The sequence below is a fragment of the Monomorium pharaonis genome, chromosome 9 (genome assembly GCF_013373865.1).
Source record: "Monomorium pharaonis isolate MP-MQ-018 chromosome 9, ASM1337386v2, whole genome shotgun sequence".
Lineage (NCBI taxonomy): Eukaryota > Metazoa > Arthropoda > Insecta > Hymenoptera > Formicidae > Monomorium > Monomorium pharaonis.
In genome coordinates, this window is record NC_050475.1 from 19,597,808 (window position 1) to 19,610,583 (window position 12,776).

Genomic DNA, 12,776 nt, shown 5'->3' on the forward strand with positions numbered 1-12,776 from the left:
TGTTGAATTTATCGTGCAATTTGTCGCACAATTTACCGCTGATGTATGCGAGACAGCTCGCTTTTCCGCCTCGGGGAGTCAATTACGTGTCGCGCGCAACTTTGTGAAGATCACCGAAGTGAGCGAGTTCGCTGACCAAATGAAGTTATAACAATAATCCTAATAAATTCGTTCCCCCTTTGGAACCTTTTCACCGGGTTGCGTGAAGTACACATTCCCTGGCGCCAATCAGCGTCGCTCTTCTGCGCGTCATCCCTTCGGAGAAAAACCCATTCACCTAAGAAGAAACGACAATAACACAGACGTCTATTAGACGTCTATTACACGTGTCTATAGACACCGTCGTCATCGATTTAATTTGTTTGTTCTCCCTGAGCGTATTCCGCTCTTCGCGAACTTTCCGCGATGGAAAGTGGAGAGAGAAAGAAAGAGAGAGAGAGAGAGAGAGAGAAGAGAAAACAAATAGAATAGTCGGGAAAAAACCGCGCGGTACAAAGCGCATGTAATTAGAGGTATCGTGGATGCTGCGGGGAGCGGGAGCGCGTTTTCGGGCGCTCCAGTTCCCACCTCCTCGGGAGATAACCGATCCGTTCTCACGCGCGTGCCCGATATCATCGCCGAGATGCCGTTGACAATGCAAAGTATCTCCCCCTTCGTGGGACACAGCCGTCGTCTCTTTCCAGCTAACCCGCGTCGGCCCAGCCCGCCGCCGGAAGTAGCCCCCTTTTCGGTCACCGACACCGGGAGGAGCGGAGAGAAAAGTGACGAAATATTGGACTGCCGGGAGATCGAGAATAGACGCGAATGGACATTTAAATAGTTCGGAGCGATGCGATTGGTTAAAATACGATTTCCTTTCCATAATAGATTCCCGTTATACGATATCGTTATACGTGGAAGAAATGCGAAATAACACGTCTGCTCGATGAGTTTCTTTTTCCCTCGACGTACATTATTGTGTGTATATATACATTAAATATTACATGGAGAACATTTTACATCGAAAGTTACTATGGTGAGCGCGGGCCAAAAGGCAGAAAAAAAAAACTTATATTTTTTTTTATCATACCGCCATGTACGTATTTGAGCTACTTGTGACATAATTCTCTGAAATGTCTTCTTACGGTCTGCAACTACTAAATCGCACGCAGTAATTTTTGATGTAAAATTTTCTCCGCGTATGCACGTGTGACCCCCCGTGCACAGTATATATAAATATATATATGTATATACATATGTATGTACAATTTGCAAGCGGCGCCGCGGTGCACGCAGAAACTTTCTAACGTACCTGTGCATTCGCACAGAGCGATTATAAAATTGCAGCCTTAAACGAGCGGATCGTGCCGTGCGTGCAAACGGCGGTTGAATGCGAAAAACTACGACAGAAATCGAGGAAATGAATTTAACGCATTGTAATAAGAAACGCAGAAGCGCATAAGGAAGGGACGAGGAAGCGTTCGAACTGTTTAACTCGACGTACATCGATTCGCGAATTTTTTTTTCACGGTTATCTTCGCGAAATTTATCTCGATATTTTACGTTCAATATATAATAACTAAATACCATAAGTCGCACGAAATTTAGATGCTTGTAAAAAAAAAAGACAAAGGTTACATATGGTTTTTCGACTGACAGACGCGATTCAGTTCAACAGCGCCTATCATTTCGAGATGCACACGGGATAAGCGTGTAATTGCCGCCACGTGGGGGTGTCGGAAACACGCTGGCTCTCGTCTCTTTCCCCCCCCCCTCCGTCACACTCGGCGCATTACGAAACTGGATGAATTGTATGTAAAGATAAGCGTTGCGGCAAGCGCGAGTCGCAGTCGCAGCGCTTAAAGGCTCGCAAGCTAACTTTCGTAATTCCTCGACGGCCGGGCACGGCGCGGAGAGACGGCCGCGCTCATCTTTTCATCTAACGGTAATTGCCACGAAAGATGTTACTCATTGTGCCGTCTATTCTTAACTTTTCCCCGAGCGCGCGCGCGCCTGCCGAGCCTCTATTCAGGCATCGCCGTCTGTTATTACACTTCTTACCGGTGGCACAAGAGTAACGGTGCACGAGCCGCGTTGTTGGCGCGAAAAAGACCGAGTGAAAGTCCGGTTGGTTTCGAGAGTGATTCAAGATCGATTTGCCTCTTTACGCGGCGGCGGCCTTTAATAAATAAATTATACCGATCGCGCCTCTGAGCTGCAACTCGTCGCGCGGCAAAGGTCCACAGCGGAGTAGACTTTTTTTCATTTCTGTTTCCTTCGTTTTTTTTTTTCGCGGACTCAACGATAAATCATTTGAAAAGGAGACAAGATGACATTCATTGTTCGTCGCGAGTGGATGAGTTGTAAAAATTAATAACAAACACTCCTATTGTCTCGCACCGCGGAAGATGATCGATTAATTCCACGTGCGGCAGCGTGAATGAGATTTTTTTTCTTTCGAGGGAAAAAAAAGGATTTGACACTGCAAGAAACATTCGTTAACTCATTCTCTCTCTCTCTCTCTCTCTCGCTCCCTCTCCCTCCGGAGATTTATATTATTTAACACAGTCGTTATATAATTAATCATTGCTACGTCTTAATCTTTGTACAACGGTTGTTTCATCCGGTCACATTAACAATAATTTTTTTTCTACTACACACTATTTTTACAAATGCATACATAACGTGTTTAAAAAATAAACGAGAAAAATAGTATTAAATTACGAATAATTCTGAGTAATTTGCAGTATCTTACTAAGTAACAAAACAAATAGAAGTCAGTCTATTATACGAAGAAAAAAAAATTGCTTAAACAAGTAAAAAATCAGAATTTTGTCGGTTTCTTAATTACATTATTATGTAAGAATAATCAAATAACATAGTCTTGCAGCAATTTCTTGAAATAATATCGTGCCGTACATTGTACGCAGATCTCGCGGATGCTGATAGTCTCGCACGTACGATCGCGCAATCCCAAGCGAATTCTAGCCATTCACGTGAACGCGTGAGCTGGCTCGCTTTCGAGGAGACCTAATGCGATAATAGCGCACACGTTATTAATTAATCTGGCACGGCCGCTGCGCGAATCGACCCGGGACGAAGGCAGCGTCCGCGTTCCGCGATTATGACACACCGCATATCCGCGCCGGATCCGCTTCTTCGTATGTAAGCTAACACGGCGAATTACGGTCGCTAGGCCGACAGCGAGACAAGCCACGGAGTATACAGTAAGACATCGCGAGAGAAAGTATGAAAAGGTGCAAAGGTGCAGGCTCTCCATCTCTTTCTTACTCTTTCTTTCTCTCCTCTCTCTGGTAGCAAACGACAAAATTGAAAATGCCTCCATCGGATTGAGATTGCTTTCTACGCTGCGCGAAACCTAGACGCTTGCGTTTCTTCTTATTATTTCGCGAATAAAATTGGCACTCGGTGCCGCGGATTGTGGGGAAGTAGAGTAAAACTTCTCTCCGTCTTTCGCGTGCAATTTCTCTTTCGAACGAACGGAGAAGCGCTACCGTTTTCTCTCCGGCGGTTTTCTTTTTTTTTTTTAAAGCCGCGCAGGAAAGTGGCTCGGGGATTTCAGGGAAAAAAAAAAAGATTAAAGAAAGATTAAAGTCGAACGAAGCCGTGACGCGAGGAGGCATGCCGTGGCCGCGTAATGGAATATTAATCTTTCGGAGCTGATGTTGTGTGCGAGCCGATTATGCAAGTGAACTCCTACGGAACATCTTCGGTGCACGACCGCCGACGTAATCAACGCCGGCCATCATTTGTCACCGCTAATCTTCGCGTGACACGTTACGTCGTTCCTCCTCATTAACCTTTCAACCGAAAGCTCCTTCCGCTGCCTCGACTTCGTTCACGCTCGTGGAAAACAGTGGAGGATCTCGGCCGTTACGTCAAGCGTCAACTCGGCACGGCGGGCAACAATACCACTCCATTATTAGTTTTTATTTTTATTTTTCCATCCTTCCGCGTCGTATTATTCAAAGAGCCGTATTATCAAACGGTGATGCCAGTTTTTCTGCCGGTTCCGTGATAAAAATCTATACATGCGGCATACTATTAAGCTAGACATTATCTCGGTACAGAAATACTCATTAAATAACATCTATTACATTACTACTGTAATGTTGGATAATATCTATCATCCTCCCTGCAGATTTCCCGATATTTCACACGACATGCGCGTAAGAAAAAGTTATACACGGCCTGTATTTTCGCTCGCGCACGTAATACATTTCGGCGGAGCGTAAGATAAGGATCCAGAACGTCTGAACTCGACGCAGATCAATCCGTGCCCGAAGGAAACCCGAGTCTCTAAATTACAGTCGGTGAAAATACACGTGTTTTCAGTCGTATTTGTAATTTTTCAATCAGCAAAGTAAATACAATGATTTTCAGTAGGTCCAAAGTAAAAATCACTAAAAGACAGTAGATACGCACTAATTATCACAGCTATGAGTATACCACTGCAAATCAGTGATAACAACGCTAATTGCAATTTAAAGAGGCTGAAAAATCGTCGCTCACATCTTAAACATCGTAAAACCGCGCGCTCGTACGCCGAAGAGCGCGTACCGAAGCCTGTGTGAAGGCGCGCGCGAACAATGTACTTCCGTTGCTTATTAGTATCGTGTAACTTCGCGCGACGACGAGATCTAAAGGGAGGAGACCCGTCGTCGCGAGGCAGCGCCGTGAGGCGCGTTGCAAGGAAGCAGGTTTTCGTTCGCCGCGCGGCACCGCCTCGCCCGCCGCCGCCGCCGCCGCCGCCGATCGAGAACGCCGCATTCCTGCCGAGCCAATAACGCAGCCAGCTCGTTGCAGGTCCCCGGATCGCCGAGCTGCAACGGCGGGTCGGTCCCCGCGGATCGGCACGCGCGTAAAGTTCACCTCGGCTCTCGGTGATGCTGTCGAAAGAAAAAAACGCCGAGTTCACCCTAAGCGAGGGAACCGACGTTTCGCTATGGTACTCTCTAAATTTCCTAGAGTGAAACATTACTCCTCTAAAAGAGTGAAAATTGAACTTGTGCAATGTTCGAGTGATTTGTCACTCTATAAGAGTGATTTTTATTCTAATTAGGGTAAAAATTTACTCTAATTAGAGTGACAAATCACTCGAGCTTAGATATGTTCGATTTTCACTCTTTTAGAGTGATGTTTCGCTCTAAATTTAGAGAGTAACATAAATTTGTTGTACACATAAAAATCTATATTAAAATTCAACAAGCGATAATTACGTCGCCAATTTGAAATGACTTTACGTCATATAATTAACATCAATTTTTCATACGCACATAAAAATTATGAATAAAATTCCATCTAATAATAATCGTGTTACCGATCAAACGTTTCAGCGATTCGATTTGATTCGGCGTCGAGAAACCTCGACTCGCACATCTCCACTGCGAGCGAAGAGAGTCATCGAGGAACAAAAGTCTCGGGATGAAATGAAGCTCCGTCGCTTGAGAGAACATTAGAGAATTGATGTAAACATCTGCAACTGCAGGTAAGATCCGACTTTCTCGCGCTACCGATTTCGTCAGATAAGCGAGACGAGAGATCGACGAGGGAAGATAAGCGGGCGAAAACGAATCTAATCTACAGAGCCGCGTGTGTCCGCATATCCTCTGCCTATCGAGACGAGAGAGCGAACGAGGAAGAGAACGGGAGTAATTTCATCAAAGCTCAACTTCTTCGTTGCTCTGCACACCCCTCTGCCATTGCTCGCTCTCTCGCGCGGGATTTTGCAATCTCGCCACGCGTAGCGCATGGAGAGAATCGGTTGATTGCTATCGTAAATAAGAGGCCCGGCGATGAGAAAACGTCAAGAGTTTCCCCGAGTTTCGACGATTCAATGGGAGCGCGAGTGGAACCCGACGAGTTCGTTGAACCCCGGGAGCGCCGAAGATCACGCGCGCCGATCCTCTTTGTGCCGAGGTATAGGATCACCGTTAGGGAGAGCAACGAGAGAGAAATTCATCTTGTGTGAAATTGCAGCTCTCTAACACCCAAAAAATTCGGGGCGCAAAAAAGGTGGCCGCCGAGAAGGGTGGCGGCGTAAGAGGCGGAGAGCTGCGACGGTTATACCTGGCCGCGTCCATCCGCTAAAATCCGTCTTGTACGAGGCGAAACCGCGATTTCAGCGGTTTACCGCGGCTACGTTTTTAGTTCGCGGGGAAACGGAGAAAGGAGTTTTATCAATTGCAAAACCAAGCGGCAGGCAAAACGCGTACCTCGGGATCGTTAAACATCGGTTTCTGGTATTAATTTTTTGTTTTTTAATTTTCATGTTCGCGACACGTGCTGGTTCAGATACTTTATACGCAACAGCCCGCATACCTGCTGCTCCGGCTGCTCGCTGGCTATACGTGCGTGTCTCTTGTACAAAGCGCGGCACAAGTCCGCGGCGAGCCAACCTTCAATAGAACCTTCGCTCGCGCCTTATGTATAATTTTTCTTTCTCTTTAGCTCGATTGAGACGAGGAACTCGCGCGAACGCAAGGACAGTAGCCGATCGTGTTTACGTAGTTGGTGGCTGGCATTTACAGTCGATACCATTCCGAGCTCATATTTCTCCGCGCCGAGGCAAGAGCCGGAGGCGATGAAATGCCTTTTGTTGCGGTAATTTTTCCTTATTACCTCCAATCTACGCTCGTAAAGTCAAAAGTCGCGCCCGTTCGTGGCAAAATATCGGTAATTAGTCGCTTTCGCCCGGGAAGCGAAAAATCGGAAACGGGTAACACTTCTTGAAAATTTATACCAAGAGATCGCTATTCATAATCAGTTCACGAGGAAAGAGCTTGTAATAACAATAATAATGAAAAAGTAGCACGACATTCTCTTTTGAAAAAAAAGAGAATAAATAATAAACGCTATAATACTCCAGTATGAAAAGTCCGTTATTATAATACATAATACAATAATATATTATTATATTATAAGAGCAAAAAGATATATTAAAACTACTTTGGTTAAGTGTTCTTGGTTAAGTATATATTTAAATATTTTTAAATATTTCATGTACATATTATACACTAAACTACTTCGTTTATATCTCTATATATGCATTTATGTATATACCTATATTTTTCATTTGGATTTGGAAAGAAAAGAATAAGTTTAGTATCTTTTTGCTTTGTGTGTAATATAACAATATATTATCAAATAATTACGGTCTTTTCATATTAAAATATTTTAACGTTTATCTCATTCATTCTCCCTTTTAAAAAAAACCTATCGTGCTATTTTTCATATCGACATTCACATAGACATTCTCTCATAATTTTGTAGTAAATGTCATATTATCCTTCCCGGCAGAAAACAATTTTCTGGGGTTATGGAACTGCTTTTTACTCGAAATTTATAATTTCTATTCAAGTGTAACGTGTCCGCGGGTCAATAATGGGATTTGATACAGTAAACCCTCGCGTCCAAACAAAAGTATAACGAAATGCCGTATGTAAGCGAAGAAAAATGCGCGTGCACGTATACGTATCTACGTGCGGCGATTACTTCTTCTTACATAAGAGTGCTTCCTGTTCTTACGCCAATCAGCACATAATATGTAAAGCATATCGGGCCTGTCTTAGATATCTATCGCGCCAAGCATGTCACCTGTGACAGGAAAAATAGCGTCGAACAGTAATAACACACTGCCATTTTTCTCCCGCCGACTACTTTTCCCACATTGATTATGGCATTTCATTTACTCCTATATCTCAATTTACCTCTAAATACAAACAGATAATATATTTCTTTTTATCTGAGACGATACTTCAAGAAAGTGTCGGGACAGGTTATTTTAGGAATAAGGGAATGACAAGAGAAACGTTGTGCATCCGTCATTTATATAAAATTCACTTTAAGCGTATCAACTTATGAAAATAAGTTTTACATTGCATTCCTACGTTCTTATCTTTTCTCTCCTTAACTTCAGCTTGTTATTATATGTCTTACAACTCATTAAGTTATTACCTCAAGTAATTTTGTTTTTTTTTTCGTGTGTTGCGTTATTTAAAATATAATTTTCGTTATTAATCCGAGGATAAACTCAAGGACCAAAGAATTCCAACTACGCAGCTAAGATATCGATTCGCACATTCCCATGTGGAAACTTACATTGGACGTCTTACGTATGCACGTGTTACTAAGGGAAGAGAATGATAGAAGGCAAGATACACACAATGCACTTGGCTAACGATCGCGGAACTCGCCTATGGACAGATAGTCCGAGGTCAACCTGAACGCTAATGGTCGCAAAGTTCATTCTCTGGCGAACAAATAACACCGTTCATCTCGAAATAGACGTCGATTATTTACAATACTTCGAATAGTTATTAATTAAAACTGGGCAGACAATACGTACTTGTTTTGCTCGCGTCAGTATTATTTTATTATTATCGTTATCATTGGCGATCAGAGGAACCTTTGACGCGAATCGATCGATCGACCGGCCTCTCCAGGAACGATATTGGTAACAAACAATACGAATAGGAAACAAGCCACTTTGACTGACGTGACACAAAGAAAAATATGCTGACCACAGCAGTTGTTGATTATGCTAGTGAACCCGACTTTTTAATATATCGCTTTGACGAGGATAACCGGTGCAAAGCGATCGTACGATTGATATTGATTTATACTTTACGCGAAGTATAATCAGGCAGTTAAGGCGTAGCCACGTTTTCAAGGAAGGAATTTTTTGTAAAAATAAAACTCTAAATATAGAAAAGGTCTTTTCGGAGAGAAAACGATCTCTCTAATCAAGCAGAAGATCGAATAATAAAACTTACAAAATTTGCGGTCGAGATTCAACAAATCATTTCTTTTACGTTATTTTTACCGCTAAAACGGATTTGAATGTTTTCGTTATATTAGAATTTTATAGAAATATGATAAATCACTACAAAAATCGCAAATTTGACATTTTTTTAATAATTATTAGTTCTAAACTGGGATTTAACAAGTTAAAATTTAAAAGCAAACGAAAGGTCGATGTTCCGTTGTTCAGTAATCCTTTTCCGCCTCTCTATCTTCCTTTTTTTACCTTTCTATTTTCTTCCTCTCATTAGCTTTTTACATTTTTTTTTTTACGTAAGAGAAATCGCACTCGTCAGTTTCGATCATACGTGCGCTTTGCGCGCATTTCAAGGATTATCGCATCCGAAGATGCTTATGCAAGAATGATTACGACGATCCCTCCTAGTTAGAGGCTCCACGGCGAATTCGGGACGCGCTATGCCATTCGTCACGAGACTTGGAAAATTAAAATTCTGTTAAGGACAGAGTTCTATTAAAGACAAGATCCAGGAAGAATATTATGGAAATAGTCACGTTACGTCATCATGTGGTTGCGAGAATAATAAAAGCGTAACGTGACTCTCTTCGTCGGAATTAATCTTCAATCGTGACGTCTCTATCTCTCTTTCTCGCGGCAGGCACGCAATCGGAGATTGAAGCTGGTGTATGCTACTACTACCTCCCGATGAGTTTGCTGATGATGATGATGATGATGGTGTGTGATACGCGGAGAGACGAACTCGCGTTTATTGAACGGCAAATAACGTTATTATCGAGTGACAACGCGCGCGCGGAAACGTGACAGCTCGACGATTCATCGATACCCACGTGCAATAACGATTCATCATTTCGTTGACGGAAAGGAGGAAATCAGATTTTCATCGGGGATTGAATAAATGAAAAAAAAAAAAAAATCAGCACGGAGACCGTGAAAAACAATTTCGCGCCCGAGAAGAATAAATTCTTACCTGGGATTTCGCGAGTTCCAAGGCGTAACTAATGCGCGCACGTTTTTTACGAAAGGTTTTCCATAAATTTTCCGGAAACGCCCGCGGGCTAATAACCCGTCCTTTCCGGCACTGATTATTCTACACAAAATAATTGTACACGATCAGAATATTCTAGACAAATATATTGTACACAAAAAAAATTGTACGTGGAAAAACTGTGCACGAGAATTATCCTTGAATTAAAAATTGCACACGGATGTATTGTGCGTAGAAAAACTGTCCACTACACGGTAGTCCGTGTGCAATTTTTAATTCAAGGATAATTCTTGTGCACAAGTTTTTTCACGTACAATTTTTTTTGTGTACACGGAAAGAATTTTCTCTTAAAGATTACCCTGAAAATCGTGGCAACTGCGAGACAACGTAAACCTTGAAGAATTTTACCATACTTTTAACAAAATTTACTAAAATTTTAATAAAATTAGGCAAAGTTTTAGTAAATTTTGTTAGAAGTATAGTGAAATTCTTCAAGGTTTACGTTGCCCCACAATTATCACGATTTTCAGGGTAATTTTTAAAAGAAAATTCTTTCCGTGCACAATATATTTGTGTAGAATATGACCAGTGCCGTCCTTTCGAAAGCTCGCCCGAAAATTATGGCCGGGCCACGCTTCATTTCGCGCGCGGATCCGCGGCGCAACGGACCGAGCGAAAAACTTTCGGGCCACTCGACGAGGTGAAAGTGACGAAACGCGAACGCCCACGAATTCGCCGCGACAACGTCCCCTCGCGGTGTCAACATTTCCTCGTCGTCGTCGTCGTCGACGACGTGGGCGATGCACCGGCGCTGAAAGAGAGAGACGCGCGTGAGGCGGCGCCGGAGGCCCCTGTGAATAAACCCGCAATGATTCAGTGGTGGCCGGCCGTGTGCGCGCGCGATGACACATCCATTGAATCGAATTAAGAACAGCGGCGGAGAGCCGTGACATTACTCGCGATGAACGGGTTAATCGCAGCCTTCCCGGTCCAGACATCTCGATTCATGGCTCCCCGAGCGCGGCGAACTGCGTCGTGCGAGCCAGCGGACATCGGGACAAGCGAGAAAACGGCGCGGCGGTCCGAGGCAAACTGCGAAATCGATCAAATGTTAATTTGAGGGATCGACGAAGACCGGGCCGGAATAAGCTTATGTAATTTTCTTCCGAAACGAGTGTTATTAACGAGCGGGTTAATTGCGTTCTCGATCGATTCGATTCCCGAATAAACGGTAAACGTGAAAACAAGTCGGAGTGAAAAAACGAGATTTTTAGAAGATCCTTTTTTTCAAGAAAAATCTCAGAGTGAATAAGAAATTCATAGTTTAATCTTTTCGAAGTAATCGTGACGTCACAGGAGGATGATTAAATCGCGAATCATCCGGAAGTAAATCATGATGGGAGATTGAGGCATAAATGCATGGATTTTAAATACATAAACGGTCCTTTTAATCAAACCCAGACTAATCCATAATTAATACGCATATTTTTGAACATTTGTTAAAATGTTCTTCTTGCGTATTACGTGATATATAAAATTATAAGTAGCTTTATAGCTTTGCTAGTTTTATAGTTTTCCTGAGTTATAAAATTATTCAAAATAATTTAATTATGTTTGTAATAAGGTCTCTTAATGTAAATCTTGTTTATTACAAATTAATAATTAAGAATTAATGCCTTGTCGACAAAGTATAACGATTATTTAGAAAAGAATAATAATGTTTAACATTGCACGAACTGTAACTTTCCTTTATATATATCTAATTTCCGAATCAATTTGATAAAATATTCGTTTATTACTGTCAAATATATATCATGGAAAATTTAGTAAGGATTATTGTAAGAAAATTCGGATGTGTTTTCAGAGATTACCTGCAAGTCTGCCGCGAAACTTTTTCACGTCGCTTTTATTACCGCCGCCTGAATGTGTATTACCACGACGTCCGATCGATCGATTCGCAGCGTCGGCAATCATCGGTCACGTTACATGATTTAATCATCAAATATGCAAACTTGACGTGCAAACAGTGTTGCGTACATCGTTGAATACCTCGGCGATAAACGGGCGACGCATGCACTGAACATGTGCACGTATGATACACGTTTTTCACATCAAGCCGCTTATCATGTCCATTGCAACGTTTTGTTTATTGGTAACCAAGGTGAATACATTTTAGAAATGTATAGATAACCTTGAGAATATGATTTCTCAAAATTGTAACCGGACGAAATTTATTTCTGTAAAAATGCTTCTAATTCTTCATTTATCAAAAGTTTAATAAAAAGAAGAATTCAAATTTTATAGCCCGATATCGTTTTTACAGCTTTGCGCGTTTGCCTTCCAAATAGCGCAAATCAAAGCTCCGTTTCAAAATATTAAATTGAAAATAAGTTTTATACTCTACGTAAAAAAAAAAGGTAATTGTTTACAGAAAAAAACCGATAATCATAAGAAGTGCATGCGGATACTTTACGTTGACGTAATGCACGCTACCAGAAGTTTCTTTGAGAGCCGAGAATGTGTCTTAACTTCTTGGTAAACTTGCCTATTAGATAAACACGTGTCAATGCAACCCTTATCTTTTTTTCTCGTAAGTGAATGAAGACTGATAACAAGTACCCGTAAAGCTTTCCGATAAATCGTAACAATCGGCCCTCGAGGAAACTTCCAAATCTCAAGCCAACCGTGTGTTAAATATTATGTCGAGTACATCATGTATATACGTACACCATCGTCTGAGGAAGCCGCTCTGCAGCTTGGCGCAGATCCCGCGATGCACCCTCATTCTGAGCTGAGCGGCTTGAGCTTCACCGAGCGTTCACCCCGAGAGATCACAGCACAGGAGGCGCGAGGAAAAGCGCGTGTTTTCTTTCGATCTCTTGCCTCTCTCTCTCTCTCTCCTCCGAGGTTTCAGATGGAGCGTCTGCACGACAGAGGTGTACGCCTTTGACGGCGGCGGCACGCACGGGCAACAACCGACTTGTCAAAGTGGATTCCTTCGAGGAGGCC

At 42.4% G+C, this 12,776-nt stretch overlaps 1 protein-coding gene across 1 annotated transcript in view; it reads right to left on the reverse strand.

Annotated features, from left to right (window-relative positions):
* The window catches only part of LOC105839216 (scavenger receptor class B member 1), a 35,662-nt gene extending 23,091 nt beyond the window's left edge, over positions 1-12,571 (reverse strand). Inside the window, exon 1 of the mRNA XM_036292224.1 lies at positions 12,495-12,571. Within this exon, the coding sequence (XP_036148117.1) occupies positions 12,495-12,552 (58 nt within the window). The 5' untranslated portion in view covers positions 12,553-12,571. The remainder of the gene's footprint in view (positions 1-12,494) is intronic.
* Between the last annotated feature and the right edge of the window lie 205 nt (positions 12,572-12,776).